General features: G+C 40.4%; 1 protein-coding gene across 25 annotated transcripts in view; it reads left to right on the top strand.

Moving 5' to 3' along the window:
• The window catches only part of ptprk (protein tyrosine phosphatase receptor type K), a 182,438-nt gene that overhangs the window by 120,584 nt on the left and 41,448 nt on the right, over positions 1 to 20,406 (top strand). For all 25 annotated transcript variants that reach the window (XR_014629946.1, XR_014629947.1, XM_084432118.1 and 22 more), the window contains 4 exons: positions 13,626 to 13,928; positions 16,452 to 16,561; positions 16,729 to 16,930; positions 19,481 to 19,586. Coding sequence is in view for 23 of the 25 variants with exons in the window: in XM_084432118.1 (XP_084288244.1) it covers positions 13,626 to 13,928; positions 16,452 to 16,561; positions 16,729 to 16,930; positions 19,481 to 19,586 (721 nt within the window). In the remaining 2 variants the exon portion in view is untranslated. The remainder of the gene's footprint in view (positions 1 to 13,625; positions 13,929 to 16,451; positions 16,562 to 16,728; positions 16,931 to 19,480; positions 19,587 to 20,406) is intronic.

Here is a 20,406-nt window from a genome sequence, read left to right as displayed (position 1 = left end):
AGATGAGAAAAATAGTCTGAGAAAATGAGAAAATAATCTGATCAAAATATATGAAAAAGATAGTTAAACAGTTGTAGTGTTGTCCACAGATAATAAGTTGAGTGTGTGAAGTAGTGCTAACGGCCAGAAGCTCAGTCATGCTGATCTGTGTGATGAGCACTAACACACACTCACAGGTGTCCGGTTACCTGCCATACACAAGCTATTCCTTCAACACACAACATAATTCATATCATTGATATACATTACGAGATATAATAAATATTAGGGCTGCCAATGTAATGGCTAAAATGTAATTTACCTGAACTGGCATGTTCTGTGTATATACTCAGATTGCTTGTTGTGTCACATGCAAAAGACATATGATATGTAATGAATTTGGCTGGGTATTGACACAGATTTCACAATTTGATTTGATTTCTATTCGATTCATTTGGATATACATGAGGTACAGAAAATAAATCTCTCTCAACTAATGCTGTAAACTATACAAGGAACCCCGTCAGTTCATACATTATTAAAATATTGAAGGTTAAAATTAACAACAGAATCTATTCATTCAATTGCTATTTATTTTTTAGATATAATGATCAACACTCGAAAACATTTAAATTGCACATAAGGCCGTTTTTAAATGAATTTATATAATTGTGTTTCTTTTCCGATTTATTGCTGAAATATAAACATTTAAACAGAGGCTTGTTTTCATAACAGATTTGTTTTTAAGGTAAAATGTAATGAATATGCATTAAGTGCATTTATTTATCAAAATGCTCCTCTCTAGAGTTGATTTTTGAGTTTATGGTCATTGAATGGCTTTTCTGAGTCACGATTGTTCTCAAGCTGTTTTATTGACGTCTTTCCACAGTTAAACACTGTTTGATGGATTACATGAGACATGATTCATTTCAGTAAGTTGTTCTGTAACTTTTCAATGTTCATCATGTTTATTTGGTGCTGTAACTGGTAGTAAAGAGGAAGAGATGAACGGTTCTTGAGGCGTTACAGAGATCTGTCGCCACACATTGAAGAGCATCAAAAACACATTTATTGATGGAATTACATGCAGATACTTTGTTTCATATCAAAAGTATCAAAGCACAAATCTCACTGTGATTATTGGATGGCAGGCACACTACCAATCATGTTAGAGAAGTTAACACAACACAGACTAAAAGATCAATCATCAAACCGAGAATTGATTGATATTGATAAATCGAGACATCAGTATTGTCAGCCCAGCCCTACAGCACACTTTTCTCTTTGTTAGCCCGCACTTACAGTGCTTCAGAAGGAAGCAGAATTGTTTTCAACAGCATTAAACGGCCATGACGGGTGAAATAGAGCGATATTTAGCATCTGACTCACGTTGGTCAGAGTTTACAGTCCGAACACGAGCCACATCTGTGGATGTACCATAAACAACTGCTGTTTAGAAGCCAAATCTGGGATGATAATAAAGGGCTGATGGTGTCATATTTTAAGGAGCGCACACTGTCAGATAGGTGTGCATCTGCTGTGTGTGTGTGTGTGTGTGTGTGTGTGTGTTTGTTTCTTAGCTAATGCACGCGCCATTAGCAGACTGCAGCATTGATTGTCTTGAAATTTATGAAGCGCGGCCCATTACAAACCTCTCTCTCGGCTGTTTTCTCTTTCCCTCCTGCCCACAGGGAGTCTCACTTGTGGTGTAAATGCATAATTAAAGCTAACCAGTATCGGATCTTTACCCATGATTACACTGTGCTGGACATGTGCGGCTCCCTGAGTAATGGGATTACTGGAAGTATGTGGGCAGACTGTCTTTGTGTTGGCCAAGTATTGCTAGAGGAAACCTGTCGATGAAACCTATAAGGTGGGATCAAATAGGCCAATGGACGAGGCCGTATCGAATGCTTCTGTTTGAGAAAAGCCATCCATCTCCCATCTCTAGCGGGAGAGTTTTTCAGTATCAGCTCACACATTTATCGCTGGTCCGATAAACAGCCCTTCAAAATTACATTCACATTCCCCGAACCTCCAATTTATAGCAATTAAATGAAATGCCTCCTATTACTCTGATCTCTTTCTCTTCCATTGCTCCATTATGTGGACTTGAGGATAAATTGCCTTCGTGATCAAGTGTCGCCCCTGTAAACCTCTCATTTATACACACACGCGCTCTCGCTGCTCGTTTATTCTGAAGTAGTCGGAGGACGTGTTTGGCGGTTTTAAAGCCGTCTTCAGAAGCTTCTGAAGGAAGTGAAGTATCACTGTGTCGCTCGACAGCCGGAGGAGAGATGAATGCTGAATGACTGAAGGGTCACGTTCAAATACGGATTACCTTATCGGCTTTTGTTTTGGCTTTGTTTTCATTGTGGACAAAAGACTAGTTTAACATGGAGAGGAGGGGTAAAGTAATAATTACCAGAGCTTCTCTGTGATTTTAGTCCCGTCCGAATGTGCATCTCAGTGATCATTACGGACAATGTCAGTAAAGCTTACGGCGGCTTTTACCTTCTGGAAAAAGGTCTGGAAAAATAACCTCAGGTAAAATGAATCCCATGTGAATAGACCCGCTGTAAAAATGTATGAAAATATTCTGTAATTTCCTGTTTAATAGTAGCTTTCCATGGTTTTTCAAGTATGGAGTCGTTTGGAAAAGCATTCAGTTGCGTTCTAGGCGGTGGGACGAGTCTGTGGCAAAACTCAAGTGTTTCCCACACACCATTCAGATCAGAAAGAAGGTCGAAAGCACTTGTTAGAGGCACGAAACTTCGTTTAGCGTTAGGTTAGTACCTATTACCAACATAATCAATTCTGTATTTAATTAACATTGTTCGATCAGACCTTACTGTTTTACATATAAATATAGGTTATATGTGTTTGCGCACATGATATTTCAGGAAGCAAAGCAAATCGAGGAATCGAGGATGACTTAAATCGCTCCCACTTCTGCTAGTTTTACTGAGATTTCTTATCCCGTGCGATTTGGCCTAGCCTGACGTCGTCATACTCAGATTCTAGTCAGAATGTGAGTCTGATCTGCTCCATTGAGCTGTGATTAAGGGGCGTGTTTCTACCGAACCAGGAAAGAAAATACCTCTGCACTCAATTGGATAGACCTACAACCAATCAGAGCAACGGAGTAAGTGACGTACAGTATGTTCTTCATTCATCAATGCCTTGATCGCGGTTCTCTGTTCCTCTTTTAAAATGAATGCGCTGTCGATGCGCACTCACCTAACATTTCTTGACAGTTTCCAGCATCCCTCCACTCACTCTCGGCTTGTTCTTCCACAGCCTGGAATACGGGGGGAGAGAGCCCGGAGCCTCTCCTCGGACAGCACGCCAAATATGCATTTATTCTATCTGACTTATTTGTAAGTGTGAACTCGTGAAATCTCAATTCTCCAGCGGCAGTCATCTTTGTTGTAAATGAATTCAACCCAAGCGCTCGTTGGTGACGTGGATGATTACGTTACTGTTGATCATCTGTCCATCATCGTATAAAGCCCGCCCTGACAATTTGATTGGTCTGAACAGCTCTGGTTCGAGCATAGTTGCTCCACAACGGATCAATTCCAGACCGAACTTCCCGACCTCAAATGTTGTGGGCGGAGCTAAGTTCGGCTGGCATCCAGGCTAGATTTGGACATTATTATTACAGACGTCCTGTGGTCAAATTACATTACTGCATCTACCCTTATAAAACTAATCCCGTCTGAATAGGGCTAAAGACAGTAAAGAGAGCGGAGCGTAATATTATTTGTGAAGAAGTTGAATTAAAGCATATATTAACTATTCTCGCCTAGTGGACGATAATACCCAGCAGCCTATCGTTGTTCCAGTGAGGTTTGTGTTGGCAAACACCACTCACACTTTCTTCAGAAAATGTAAAACCACGAAAAAGGCGGATTTTCACTTTCGCCACCCTTCAGATTAAAGCAGCACAGAAGCTCCAGGATTTTCCTCCCATACAGACCAATTCAAAAAGAGCCGATGTGTATTCACCTGCGTGAAGTGGCAGAACAACAGCAAATCGATGGGTCTATTCATCAGGTGGCTGTGCCATTGAGAAGTCATTGTGAATGAGATTACCATTGATCTGTGCTGCTGGACTGAGGCTGGAGATGCCACCGCTTTATAACCACACACACAATGACACAAAGCCCTGCCTCGTGGGAAACAATACTGCTTTCTAATCAAATCAATGGCTCTGCTGTCTTAAAATGTCACTCTCTGATGGGCTTGTTGGTAGTAGGAGTTTTAGTTGATATCTAGTAAACTCGCTGCTGAATCTACAGTGCGACAGAAATTGCGAAAATAATTCTGTATTAATTTTAAGGCCAGACAAGTAGTATGTTGAGGGTTGATTTGTAGGGAAGGACTACACGCCTGAACACATATATTCAAACGCGCATCCCTATAGACAGAACTCGTAATACGCATGTGCACGTCATCAGCGCAGTGAAGTTAATAAGTTAATAACTAATGATCGTTGCGACGGAAGTGAATCAATCAAACTAACTTTAGTAACCCTAACCCTAACCCTAACCTGGACAATAACTTTATTCTAGAGCTGCTATAAAGCCAAAACACTTTACTTTAAATCTCCTATTATCACTGTAAAGCCGCTTTGGAACAATCTACATTGTTAAAAGCGCCATATAAATGAAGAAGAAGATGACAGCAGAATAGTGTGAGTTTGCAGTCTGATTTGACTGACCATCGCTACATACATCAAGACAAGAAATAGACTTCATCTGTTCATTGACTGCATTCAAAATCAAGCATACAGCTCGACCTGTAAAAACTATACAGCAAGACAGGTGAGTATATGATGCAAACCTGCTAATCACCACCACAAAAACGAGATAATGATATTGAGCGAATGGTATCGCTTCAAACCTGCTAAAACTCAGCTTCAGCCCAGTCAGAAATACCAGTTCATAGGCAGAAACCGCTAAACGCCACTTCCCTTTGCTAGCAACATCCTCTATGTGTACTGCACCAATCATATGGTCATAACGAGTCATATGATTTCAAGATGAATGACGGCGTGTGTATGAGCCAGTTTTTATCCTGTTTAAAGAGATTTTTAACTAAACAAGATGAAGTATGATGAAACCTGTGGTAGTTCCAGTCACTGGCAAAAGGAAACGTCGTCTGTAGCATGTAAACACAAGTGTGTGTGCTGTAACTCTGACAGAAACAGGCACAACCTACATTCAGGAACAGCTCTTTTCCAGCCACCACAAAGTGAAACCTTTTTGCAAAAAAAAAATCCACACATGGACTGTAGCAAAAGACCATAGTTAAATACCAAGGACTTTGTTGAAAATAAAGCATTTTAATCACTGAGTAATAACCTTTTCATTGCCATTAAAGTGAAATTACTGAACAGAAAAGATGTCAGACGGACTTCGAGGTTTTTGCATGCTGTTGTGTTCAGCTCAGCTTCATATATATTATATTAAATATTAAAGAATTGTCATGAATATCAGAATTCCTGAATGGTTTCCGAATCTACATTGAATAATTATGAATGTATTACTAATTTGAGGCAGAAAAGGTCAGTGAGTGGTTTTCCAAGGTCAATATCGTTGCTGTCATCAATATTAGCATTCCCTAATTACAGTTGTGTGTGTAATCTGACTGAAATGAGTAGATCTGGTGTGTTCGACCTCAGTATTGAAGCTGATTCAGATTGTTGTAGCTGCAGAAGAACATGCGATCAACGGATGAGTAAGGTGTGTATGGAAGGACTGTGTGTAGTCATGATCAGTTCTGGAGGGTGAGGGGGACTTCTGCACTGCAAGAAATAAAGATAATGAGTTCATTATCAGTGGAGACACTTGCTTTGACCATAAAACACAACACAATGCGATGCGTAATTACAGGTGAAAACAGGGAACACACAGAGCATTTGTCCTCAGCCGGACTGTACGGACAGGGTGTGTGTGCGAGCGAGTGACTGGGGTCGTGTGCGGTGCAGACGTGGCTGAGGGAAGTGTGCTCGCATTTGATCATGGAGTAGCTGATCAATAAAGCTTTATTACAGAGGAGTAATGCTTTAATCTAGCAACTTAATGCAGCTCTCCACTTGTATTGATCCCAGCTCAGAGAGACAGGAAGAGGGAGGCTGGTAATTGTTGGCAGGAAAAATGTTATCTGTGTGTGTGTGTGTGTGTGGTTCTGAGTTTGATGGGCCGTACCAAATCAGAGCAATTCATTGCTGTTCACCACTACGTTTTATTGCTCGCTTGACATTTAAACTGATGGAGGATGTCAGGGATCTATCAGCCTTCAGCTCGCCACTTAAATTCACGTTGTTTTTTTGTTTTTTTCAGCCAGGCTGAATTGATCACAGGTCGTGGGTGTGAATTGGATGCATATAAATTTCCTCTCTCGTGGGTTTTACTCGACAGTGAGTGACATCTCCTTATCGCCACGGCGACAGTCGCTCTAACCCCCCCCCCGTTTAAGAGATCCATAATCATATGATGACCATTGAGAGAGTCGTGAGATGGATTCGGCTCCTCTGGTTTGAAGGGTTTCTGTGTGTGAGTCTGATCAGATGTGTGTATGTATGTGTGCACAACAAGAAGGGAACAATGGCAAAACTAGTAACGGACATGCTGATGAAGTTGTGGTTTGGACTACAGTTGAGACTGTTAGCCGAAATAAAACATCAGATGAAATCTATTTCAATGTGTCAAGTCGCTATGAACCATTAAAATGAGATACTGACGTACATTAAATGGCAGACGAATTGTATATAAGGGTTATGATAAAATCAGAAAAATCTTTTAGTTTGTGTCCATCATGTTCCAAGTAAAAGTGAAAATAACCAACGAGATGAAGCGCCATTCATTTTTCATTATTGTATTCACTTGATTTGATCATAAACAGACATTACCACATGATTGCTTTTAAATCTAAAGCATTACGCGGTTGAGTTTATAACCATCCACAGAATAAAGCGACTCTTGGCGTGACTTCAGATTCTGGTTTCCAGACGCCCACCGCAGTCTCTGGTGGTTTATTGCTTTATTGGGATTCTGTATGTACAGTGTGCGGCTGTAATCCTGATGAAAAATCTCATTTAATAGAATAAACATCAGGATTGGCGCTTGTACGAGCGGCCGGTCGATTTGAGAGTGTTTGTCTTTCTTTAGAGATTCTTCATCTAATACAATCACAGCTGCGGATACATGCATTTAATCATCAGAAAAGAACAGCCAGGAGGAAAAAGCATCAGAATGAGCAGAAGATTGGAGAATAATGAGTGGGTTTTAATGAGCCGAACGTGTATGTGTGTGTGTGATTGCAGGCTCTGTGCTTTGTGTTTTAAGCATGGGTTGTGTCTCATCATAGAAGGATCCGATACATCAGCCTGTCAGAGACGTGCAAACCCTGTCCGCCATGACTGACACTTACATAATGACTTGTTTTTGAGTTGAACTGGCCCTAGAGACACGTCTTTAGCTTTATTATTGAGCTTTCTCAGTGTTGTTCCTCCTCTCTCTCTCTGTTTTCCTCTGGTGTTTCTGAATAAGCGACGGACGGAGAGACTGAGAGAACGAGGGCTTGAACATCACTGTTATTAGAAGTGTGTTGTTGAGAGAGAGCAGGGGGGTGGGACGGTTCCTGTATTGCGTGTGACCCCAGGGCCGCGGTGGCAATGAGGGGCCGTCCCGAAGTAAGTCAGGACTAATGTTTGGTCATCCTGCGGGGTCACCGGTGGCAGAGCTCCCAATTAAAACCTCAGGAGACTTCTCCGTCTGGCTGCCTGTCTCGTCCTCACGTTCACAAACCAAAAGCCTAACGTTAAACTAGATCAAATGAGTTTGCAGACTTTTCAGCCCGTAGCTATTGGATTGTAAAACCCTCTGAGATGAATCGCTTTTCTAAATTCATCACATCGACAGCCATCAAAGCTTTAGTAACTAATACATCATTTAAAGATTACTATTACTAACAGAAATGTGTTTTTAATTGACCTCAAGATAGCCAGGGATTTCTTCAGCACTGCCTCTGCTTTTTAAGGTGATGATTTGATAATATATTCATTCAAATGCAGTTTATGCTTCTGGGGACAAAAAAGAAATCAGAGAGCACAAGCTTTCACAACCAAGCTGGTTGTTATGTTGAAACACTAAATATAATGTTAGACGATGAGAAAATACAACGGGAAATCTGCCTCTGTGTCAAGAAGTTGGGCAGTCAACATTTTTTTTCTTAACTCTTTCCCTGCCATTGACAAGTTTTTCCGGCTTTACGTGTTTTCACTGTTACCCCGTACGGTAGGGGGCGCTGTCACGCATCTTCTGAAAGAGTACTGAATCTCCTGATCCAAAAACAAGCGAAGAAGAAACATTGCTGACGCACAAGTAATCTAACGCGATCATCAACATTAAACAGCATTAAAGGAACCGTATGTGAGAAATGTATTTCAATTAATCATAAAATGGCCCTGATATGTCACTAGACATTAAGAAATCATGTTCATTTCAAATACTTATATCACTGACAACAGTAGTCCGGCCAGGATATTGTCATTTAAAAAGTGAAGTTGCAGCCCTCAACTGATGTTGATGTTGTCATGTTGTGTTTTGGCCTGAAGCGCCACCCTCCACCTATCTACCAATCACGAAGTCAGTAGTGTTTCGGCATCCGGGTTGCCAGCTCAGCTCTAGTTACCACAGCTGCAGCTACAAACGTTCGTGCTGGATCCTGCAGCATATCTGGCAACCTCGAGTCAGGGGGGAGGGGGAGGGGATACACCGCTCTACAGTAATTTGAAAGTGATTGCAGTACCAGTTTTGGCCACAATCTTACATACGGCTCCTTTAAATCAAAACTGCCTAATGTTACTGAATGAATGTGGGTGTTGATGGACTCGTCTACTCCATCTGTTAGGTCTGGATCTGATCTGGACGAAGTCTTTGACAAAAACTGGATTTTCTCAGCTTTTTGTTCAAAATGTTGCTTTTTTATGAAACACCCACATTCAAGTGTTGATAAAAAATAATTTCTGAAGCTAGAATAGTTTATTTATTTATTAAAAGTAGAGGCTCTGTTCTTTTATTTTGATATATTGTATGTTTAGATATTTGTTCAACAAAATATTCTGTAATATAATCAAAAATACTGGCGGGAAAATAAAGTTAACTTTACTGCATGTGTATGCTGTTCTCTTTGTATTTAATGTAATGTCATGTAAGATGAACAAAGGTCATACAGACTGAAAAAGCGATTTTTATTAAAAAAATTCCACTTTATAAAAACATCCACCATACTGTATACCACTGTTATTTGCTTTGTGCAAATGTAGAGATGTTTTGCTTTCGGACAGTCATTTAAAGGGACCGTATGTAAGAAGTATATTTCAATTAATCATAAAATGGCCCTGATATGTCATTAGACATTAAGAAATCATGTTCATTTCAAATACTTATATCACTGACAACAGTAGTCCGGCCAGGATATTGTCATTTAAAAAGTGAAGTTGCAGCCCTCAACTGATGTTGATGTTGTCATGTTGTGTTTTGGCCTGAAGCGCCACCCTCCACCTATCTACCAATCACGAAGTCAGTAGTGTTTCGGCATCCGGGTTGCCAGCTCTGCTCTAGTTACCACAGCTGCAGCTACAAACGTGTCGGATAAAAAATGTCTAACGTTATGAAACCTAAAAGACCTCGTTATGAATCCGAAATACGTCGTGACAAAGTCTGAAATAAAACCATTGGAAGCAAGCTCCTTGTAGCAGCCACGTTCCTGCTGGATCCTGCAGCTTATCTGGCAACCTCGAGTCAGGGGGAAGGGGGAGGGGATACCCCGCTCTACAGTAATTTGAAAGTGATTGCAGTACCAGTTTTGGCCACAATCTTACATACGGCTCCTTTAAAATGTGCAGGTTTAGGATATATAAATGAACAAAACTCAATTCACTAGCCTCTCTGGATACCGAGTATCTGAATTACGTGTACCATAACAACACATTTTTTACCATAATGGTGGGAATTTGCCAAAAACAGGTTTGCAAGTCACAGACAAAATGGCGGATAACAGCAGAGCTGATCAGTGCAGTGATCGTGTGTCTGTGGTGATGCAGATGTTGTTCTGTGAACGCATGCAGACCGACGGCTTTGACCGTTGATCTCGTGCCTTAAGTGAGAGTATCAAATGAAACTTTATTTTACATGCAGAAACAGCTTTTGGACATGGACACTAAATCTGCCTAATGATGCTGGCCTGACAGGCAGAAGAGAAACCGCTTTAGCTATCTTTCTAAAATCAGGACAAAATACTTGTTTTTCTTTGCTTTCTTGAAGATTCATGACAATCATGAGTTAGAGAGAGAAACTGTCACCCAAAGGGATGATGGGAAAGGCTTTGTTATTAATAAGCTCTGAGCAAACAGCCAATCACTGTCCTGTGTTAACAAGCTCCTCATCTGTATTCAGAGCGGCGCGTTTTAATTAGACTACATGGAAAGGGCCTCCTGAGCTCGTGTGTGTGTGTGTGTGTGTGTGTGTGTGCTCTGTTTGGTTTAGTCTTCTGCCCTCGGTGTGGCTCCAGTTCACACGCCACACGTTGATCTGGATTTTCTGCGTCTGATTTCTTCCCCAGAGTTTTCTTCACCTGCCACTGGCGCTCAGTTGATGTCCTACTTACACTGGTTTTCATGTTTACACAGCTTTCTAGAATAGTTGACTGTGATTGGTCAGTGATGGCATTCTGTGAGCAAATGTTGTGTATAATTCAACCCAATCTCACACACAGCAAGATGTCACTGTTTAATGAGGTGGTGATTTCACATGAATTTGTACGATGTGAATTATTAAAAAATGTAAAAAAATGTAGGAAAAAAGTAAGCATGAAGCTCCACCGCGTCACTGGGGCGTAAGCAGATCATACGAAAACGTACAAATTAGATTGTATGTATTCATACGAACTAACCACTAACATAAATCATTTTGAATTGCCGTGAGATTGAGTTGGTATGATTGCTGGTAAACTCTATAATGTAATTGACAATTTCAGTTGATTTTCTCCATGGCAGTGCCAGTTGCATCTGATCAATCGCTCATGTTATATAGTCTTATAGGTGTAATAATATAATTATATACATATATTAATAATAGTGTGTTGTTTTTAAGAAATAAATCAAATGTACACTCTTATCAGTATTTCATGTTATTTTGTTTATTTATTTTGGTGAGTAGTCGTGATGATCTTTCTGTAAAAGAACAACAACAGCTAATATTTATATCTTTTAAAGCTGGCATGAAATGAAAATTCAGGCATGTTATAGATATTATTGGGGTGAAAAAATCAGAATGCCATAACTTGATCTTCCAGACACTGCTACCGTTTCATTGTGACATTACTCACACTTGAACGTGTGCCCGAGACACTGAATCTGCTAAACACAGTAAAGCTAGATCTAAAAGTCTGAGGATCATCGTCATGTATCTGTGTGTTAAAGGCATTATCGACACACACCCGCGTGACTCTCCGTGAAGCTGCTTTGAAACCATGTCGCTATAACGTGAACATGTCTACAGTCAGCTTCCTCTTGTTTAGAGCGATCTGAATAATAACACGTGTGGTTTAATGTTTCAGATTTGCGTCGTCCAGCGCCTGAAGCGTTTCTTACTGCCATAGAAAAACCTTCTGCGTTGATGTGTGTGTGTGTGTGTGTGAAACAGCTCAATCCTCGACTGAGTGTGTGATCATATGGTCACTGACCCCACACACTTCAGCTCGGCCCTGCCTGACTCTGAGGTCAAAGGTCATTTAAGGCTTGGAACAGAGCAGACGCTAGACATTACTGAGAGGTTTGCTGAGACTGTAAGCACAGCTCGTCGTTAGAGTAAAGGTTAATGTTAGGGTCAAAGCGCACTGGACATACGTAGAACAATCTTCTTACATACTAAAACCCCTCAGCGTTTCATCTGTGTCTATTCACCGCTGGATGTGTGTGCTGCATGATGCAGTGTGTGTATTTCTGTAGTAATGACACTGACGAACTGAATGGCACAGATAAATGACTTAGTTACAGTAATTACAAACCATCTAGGAGTGCTGGACTGATGCATTATGGGGTGCCGTTATATGAACCCTCTCTCGCACTGATGTATTGGCTAATTTAGAGAGGCTTAGAACGTCTGCATCTGTGTGTGTGTGTGTGTGTGTGTGTGTGTGTGTGTGTGTGTGTATGAAGGAGCCTTTATCTGGTCCACAGGTGCCTCATTTGCTTTCACAACACTTCCCGTCTTCCTCGCGCCGCTCATACCAGATCAGCCTCTCCTTTCACTTCAGCCTTTTCTCAATTTGTTCATCAGAAAGAGAAATATAAAATCAAATGCTGTGGATTGTGTGTTTTCTGGTTGTTTGTCAGTGTGGTCATGTGGCTATTCAAGCAGAGATTAAAACTAAACAAGGCATTTCTATGAATCCTGTGCTGAATGTGTGTTTCTGTTGCTATAAAACACTAGCGTCAGGTCTTTTGTTCTGTAGATTATCAAACAAACGCAGGGTTTGATTTGGTTCAGTCCATCAGTTGTTGATTGGATGGAGGCGGATCTGAATGTGAGCTTGCAGCCAATTGTAAGAAAGGGGCGGGACTTAATCAGACTAAATGATTGGAGAATCCTGCATACGTCAGCGGAGAGAAGACTGACGTTTCACCAGAAGATCCAGTTATGAGCGTTTCATTGAACATAAGCTGTCTGAAAATGAAACATGCATGGATGAATCATTCACAATAGAATCAATAACATGCATTTGGAAAATAGATGGGGTGAATTTTTATTTCATGCTGAATTTCATGAGTCAGGCGGCAACAAAATTCACCGTTCACTTGGATATCATGTGTCCACAACTAGCATTCAGATCTCCTAATACAAAAAAAAAAGAGATAAAAGCCTGAAACAGCAGAAAAGTGGTTCAAGATAAGGTGATATGGCAAGCAAAAAGTTAAATAAATCAACGGATCTGTGTCATGTTATCACTGTGTTATTTTGCCTCCAGGACAGTGACAACTTATGAATTACATTTTAAAGGGGTCATAAATTGGATTTTTTATTGTATAATGTTTCCTGAGGTGCACTTCATTTGAAATAAAATGCATTTTTGCGATTTCCTGATTTTATCCCTCTGACGAGAGTTTTGGCAAGTGTCCAGATAAACTCGCGCTGTGTGATTGACAGCTTAGACGACTGTAAAGGGAGCGTTCTTTGATCGCTTTCTGTATATAATTTAATCACAATTTAAAAAACAGATTATTTTCATGCTATGATTAATTATTATCATTATTTTCAGGTTTCCGTGTAGACCTGCGATTGCCTCGTCGTTGCTGTAGAAGCAGGTGTTGATCTTTTTCTGCGGCGGCGGTGTTTACCCGCACTATTACGTAATAAAGTGGCGCATTACACAACCGGTTGTATTTGCATATTGGCTTCAATATAAGCTGTTTTTAGACTAACGAGAAAGGTTTGACTTCTGAAAACTACAGGATGTTTTTATAGTACAATGACATCTTATGTGTCAAAAGATCAAGGGCATTTTTATTTTTCAGTTCATGACCCCTTTAAGAATGAACAATGTTTTGACCCGTCTCTCATCCTCTCTCTCAGAACCCATGCGGACGCCCAAGAGTCTGAAGATCGCGGAGACGCAGGCGCGCTACATCGCCGTGGACTGGGAGTCACTGGGCTACAACATCACCCGCTGCCACACCTTCAACGTCACCATCTGCTACCACTACCACAAAACCCCCAACCAGAGCAAAGCCGACTGCCTGGAGATGGACCCCAAAGCCCCCCGACACGTGGTGGGAAACCTGCCTCCCAACACCAACGTCAGCCTGAAAATGATCCTCACCAACCCGGAGGGACGCAAGGAGAGCGACGAGACCGTCATCCAGACGGAGGAGGACGGTACGTCAACTACAAACACTTCCTTCAACAGCACGGATTCCCATCCTTACATATAAGATATTCAGCACAACCCATAGGCGTGATTAAACATTAAGACATATTAAAGATGTCTTCAAAGAGGAAATTCTTTTCTGCAGTCGGTGCATTCATAACAAACACATAGGACATGCAGACGTACACAAGATTATACAATAATAGATACCAGGGATCACAACAGAGACAAGAGCACAACATAACACACCAATGGATGATGTCTCTATACTTTAAGAGGATTATTTATTTAAAGCCCGTATGGCTGTAGGGACAAAGCTCTTACTGGTTTAACTGGCCTTTCTCCGCGTATTAAAAAATAAAACTACAATCAAAATATGATTTGTTGAATTACTATAATCATATGTAATTGTATTGCTTTTATTCAAAAATATTTAAATATTTAATATTGAATTATTTTATTCATTAATTTCGCAGGATATTGGTAATATCTGTCCTCTTAGGGTGTGTATCAGTTCACAGGTTTGATTCGATTAGAACGAACTGCAATCCACTTCCAAACGAATTCTGGTGCGGTTCAACTGAAATATGAACACAACACGGACCAAAGACATGTAAACGAACCAAAAACAGGACGTGATGTCACAATATGAGGGATTCCTGCTGCTGTTTTGACTCATTTACACATTTTACAAGCTCTTCATCAGTTCTCAGCTGCACATACAGTTTGCACATACAATGAGTGCATTTAGCCCAGAACACAGCATTGTTTTGGATGTTCAGTAAGTTAATGCTAATTGAACCAGGACTAAATGTATCATTTTTGGGGTTTTGCTCCAGACCAAAGTAACCAAGAGAACCAAACTACTGTACAAGTGTGAACACACCCTTATATTTGTGTCCACCAGTCAGCGGCCAGACGTCTCTCACACTGATCTGCTGAAATGTTAAAGATCAGCTGACTGACAATACAGAGTGATCAAGAGTAGCATTGGCCCATTTAACATGTTTACATGATTACGCTGGCAGTTAAAGCCTCTTCATGCAACATCTCTCTCGTGGAGAAACAGATCAAAACATGTCAGGAATGTGTAAATATAACTTCTTTTTTCTTTCTTTTTTTTTTCCAAGATGAGTGAGGCAAATAATTCAAATGAGGATAAAGGCAGGGATATATTGAACACAAGCGCACCTGACAGTCATAAGTGGGTTAGATGCTGTGATTTCTTGACACATCTGGGACGTGCACATCGCTTGCAGAACTTTTTCCGTCAGTCGCCTTGACGTGAATAGTGTTGCAGCACAATAAAGGCCACCGCCAGCGGCTCCTCGGGCAAACCCAGGTTTAGGAACACCGTTTGTATTCTTCTGCGTATATGCAAATGATTTCTAAAGCGAACGGTTTCTTGTTTTGACGAAATGACACGCTCCTACCTGTGTGCCATCATTTCTGCCCCTTTCTTTTGTGTTGTTGTGCTGATGGCCCAATGTGATATGAGTTCACACTTATATAACATTTTATCCTGCAGCGTGATTTAGCGAGTGTGTCTCCCAGCCAGGTACAGAATTAGCCTTGTGCCAAAACTTCTTTTGTTTCTTTAAATAAAAAGAAATTCAGATGAAGGCACAGTTTATATTTCTCATCCAAAGTCATTTCAGTCATGGAAGCAGAAGGTTTTAGGGACCATGAGGATCCTAAAATCAGTCCAGTTTGTCAGATCTGTTCACTGGTACTGTACAGTGTTTCTAGCGTGTGGGCGGAGTCTCTCTGGAAACTCACTACACGCAACCAAATCAATCAAAAACCACAGCCAATCAGAAGAGCGTGTGGGCGGAGTCTCTCTGCAAACTCACTACACACAACCAAATCAATCAAAAACCACAGCCAATCAGAAGAGCGTGTGGGCGGAGTCTCTCTGCAAACTCACTACACACGCAACCAAATCAATCAAAAACCACAGCCAATCAGAAGAGCGTGTGGGCGGAGTCTCTCTGGAAACTCACTACACACGCAACCAAATCAATCAAAAACCACAGCCAATCAGAAGAGCGTGTGGGCGGAGTCTCTCTGCAAACTCACTACACTCACAACCAAATCAATCAAAAACCACAGCCAATCAGAAGAGCGTGTGGGCGGAGTCTCTCTGCAAACGCACTGCACTCGCAACCAAATCAATCAAAAATCACAGCCAATCAGAAGAGTGTGTGGGCGGAGTCTCTCTGCAAGCTCCCTGCTCTCACAACCAAATCAATCAAAAATCACAGCCAATCAGAAGAGCAAGTAATTTTTGTCTGGGGCACGAGGAAGTTACACTGGTAAAAAGGGTATAGCGACACCCCTGGTACTGCATATCAGCATCATTTTCCTGCTCAGATATTAGTATCAGCACTGCTCATCATAAACATATCAATTTGTAGCCAAACATCTGATGGCAAATTCTCCACATTCTGTAAGACACAACCAGCCAACATAGCTTTCTCAGTAAAGCCAGTTCTGCTAGCATTCAGTTTTTCCCTCTGTCTGTACTGTAGTTCCCGGTCCAGTTCCCAAGGAGTTTGTGCGAGCGACTCCGTCTGAGGATAAGATCTCTCTGCAGTGGAAAGAGCCTCTGGAGCCCAACGGCATCATAACCCAGTATGAGGTACAGGTCTTTTACGTGTCAGATTTGTGTTCAAACTTGAATGCTTGTGCTCTCTTGAACCATGTTTACATACAAGTTCATTTCTTAGTATTTTATTATGAAGAACTAAAAATAAATCCCCTGTTTAATATGCTGCATGTGTTGAGTTATGTGTTGGCTGTCTCCAGATCAGCTACAGCAGCGTTCATTCGTTCGACCCGTCGGTGCCGCTGCTGAGGCCGCCGGTGCTCGTGTCGTTACCCTGGAACACCTCGCGACACAACTTCACACAGCTGCACCCGGGAACCACATACCAGTTCCTGATCCGGGCCAGCACCAGCAAGGGATACGGACCCCCGACCACACTCAACGTCACCACCAACATATCAGGTGTGTTGTTGTGTATGTCAAACTCCATCCCTTCTTCTGATTGGACCATTTGTTCAGGCTGTGAAGTCAGATTCTCGGATCTATAGATCTATAGTCACCAGGAGAATTAATTATATTACGATTGAGAGAATCTGTTGGTATGAAAAGAGACGGCAGAAAACTATGGATCTTTGGCATTCTTTTATTCTCTCTGAAATCAAGTGATTTTACTTGCAAATACACTAACGTTCAAACGTCTGGGGTCGGTGAGATTTTTTTTGATCAAACATACTGTACAGTTAAAAAGTGAAATATTATTATAATTTAAAACAGCTGTTTTCTATGTGAATATACAGTAAAGTGTATTTTATTCCTGTGATCAAAGCTGAATGTTCAGCATCATTACTCCAGTCTTCAGTGTCACATGATCCTTCACAAATTATTCTAATATGATGATTTGATGCTTATTATTATTATCAGTGATGAAAACAGTTGTGCTGCTTCATATTTCTGTGGAAATCCTTTGATACATTTTATTTTTCACGATTCTTTGATGAATTGACAGTTAAAAAGATTTATTTTAAATAAAATCTTTTGTAACATTATAAATGTCTTTACTGTCACTTTTGATCAATTTAATGCATCCTTGCTGAATAAAAGTATTGATTTATTTAATAAGAAAAAAAAAAAAAAAATCTGACCCAGACCTTTGGAACATAGTGTAATATATGTGTGATTTTTGTGTTTTTTTGTGCAGTGTAATCAGTATTTTAATAACTTTTTCCGCATTAACCAAAGTCAGCTCATTTGTGGTTTACTAATTGAAATAAAAATAAATAATGTGTTCTGTAAAGATGAATGAGCTTTTTTTGTTTGTTTGTTTTAATTTGCATCTGCTTCTGTAAGGATGTTGGATTGCAGGCTGTAATCAGCTGAACTGAGTGTAAAAGCTTCTTCCTGTGTTGTGCTAATGAGCGACGAGGAGCGTAACCTCATCACGTCCCCTCAGGCTTTCTGCCTCTTCACCGCTCGCAGATGTCATACAGCCATGATCAGGGCAAATATGATTTCCTAGCATTTCAGAAATACATCACTTTAGATTTGTTGCGAGTGAGAGAAGTGTAGGTGGAGCTAACAAAACATGCAGGGATGAGGAGAGAAAACCTGCTTTTGAAAAGAAAGAGAAAGACAAATAGACTTATTCATGCAGAGTGAAATTGTGGGATGTGTGTGTGTGTGTGTGTGTGTGTGTGTGTCTGTGTGTGCATGTGTATGTGTGTGCAGTGAGGGCACAGTCGCTCTTCCTTCGGCAGCCAGGTCTGTCTGTGTGTGTGTGTGTGTGTGTGTGTGTGTGTGTGTGTGTGTGTGTGTGTGTGTGTGTGTGTGTGTGTGTGTGTGTGTGTGTGTGTGTGTGTGTGTGTGTGTGTGTGTTTTTGGGGACTGTCTTCAGTGTCGCGACGCAGCACGAGTTCCCTCAAAAGGGAACTGTTATTGTTAATTAAAATAAAATAATATAAAAATAATAAAAATAATAACATTTAAAGATTTATAAGACAAAAACTTATAAACTAAAATGAATTACTAAAGCTAAACAGACATGAAAAGGACAAAAGCACATAACAAAATTTCTAAAAAACGAAAACGAAAACTGAAAATATAAAAATAAAAGATATAAAACATTAATAAATACTGTAATAGTATATAAATAATACTAAAATAACGGTTCTGTTAGTTAACCACATTAGTTAACATTTACTAACATTATTATTGCATGGACCTGAGCTAAAAATATATTTAGTTGTAATAAATACTACTGTTACTGCATTTACATTTAGTCATTTAGCAGACGCCTTTATCTAAAGTGACTTACAAATGAGGAATACAGCAAGCGAGTCGTCATGAAATGATGTTTTATTAACAAGGTTCGGGAGGAGCACGTTCAGATAATTAACACAAGTGGAGAGCACTCAGCAATCAATGGTAAGAGGTGTATATATACTCAGCAGTCTCACCTCATTCCATTGACAGTTTTGCAGCATCCCTCCACCTCCCCTTCTCCACACTTCTAGTCCTAAACACTTACATACGGGGGGGAGTACTCTGGGTTCGGGCCGAACTCCGAGCTCGGAGCCCTCCCTCCGGACAGCACGCCAAATACGCATTAAACTTTACCCCTTCAAGTTATATGTAAGTGTGAACTCGTGAAAAGGCAAACAACGCAAGAAGTGCTCAAAATACAACGTTTCAGACATAGCTTAGCGTAGCATAAGCCAGACAAGGGGTTAAGTATTTCTTATGAGTACTGTATTTCAGTTTGTTCATCTATTATATAGTTGGTGTAAATGTATGTGTTATGTACAGTATTAAGTTTAATACCATCAAGCCGTTTGAGATGCTCATTGTTTTCCTGCAAACAGTGGCTTGTCTTTCAGCAGGGTGGCTGTAGTTGAACTACTCTGAAGTCTGAACAGCTTGAATCTTCACAGAGTTTTGAGTTTCTGGGAAGCTTCGCCAACACAGGATTGTATTAATGGGAAAATGTTGACACATTCCCTCTCTCTGTCTCTGCAGCGCCGACTCTAGAGGAGTATGATGGGTCCGAGGCGTCCCTGAACGAGACGGCCACCACCATCACCGTCCTGCTGAAACCTGCCCAGGCTAAAGGAGCTCCTATCAGGTGTGTGTGAGAGTGTGTGTGTGTGTTCATCAGACTGAAATGAGCCTCTGCTGCTGCTCCCATATTCACTCCCGGTGTTTCTCAGCTCCATCTCTCCTTCAGCTGTTTCGTATTCCTCTCAACACTTGCACAAAGACTCTTCCTCTTCCTCTCTCTGTCTTTCAGTAATTCAGTTTTTCAATGTGACAGACTCATTCCTACAGACAGCCTCAGATGGAAGAGGAGGAGAGACTTATTTATTGATTCAATTATTCGTTTCAATTCAATTAAGTAAGGAAAATGCAGAAAAATACCATTGGGAAAGTGAAGGGAAATATGGATGTGAAGCACAAGAAGCCATTAGAGCACAGTTTTCCCAGTCTTTCATATGAACATACAAAATGTACAATTATTTAACCCTGTAATGCCTGACATAATAGTCAGACAAAAAAAAAAAAAAAAATTGGAAGAGTTTATCAAAGTAAGATGAATTTCTGATGTAAATCAGTTTCATCTGATCAGTATCTTTATAACAGTTTAGCAGATACTTACATAAAATGCATATAAATATCAATATGGGCCAATAATGTCTTAATAAGATGATATTTAAATGCTTAGTTTTATGATCAAAGCTCTGTAGTTTTAAATCATATAATGCAATGCAATACAGAACAGAACAAATAAACCTTCCTCAAAAGCCTGATGATCATATTTTTCTAATAAATGATGATGGATGATTGAGTAAACCTCAGTGGCTTCAGTCCAGGTGAAATATAATAACAATATCAAAGTTATTCTTGCGTTTCCTTGATAAATCAGGTCAGATTTGACACAGAAAGAC

Source organism: Rutilus rutilus (assembly GCF_951802725.1).
Source record: "Rutilus rutilus genome assembly, chromosome: 15".
NCBI lineage: Eukaryota > Metazoa > Chordata > Actinopteri > Cypriniformes > Leuciscidae > Rutilus > Rutilus rutilus.
This window is presented reverse-complemented; position numbering and strand designations above follow the sequence as displayed.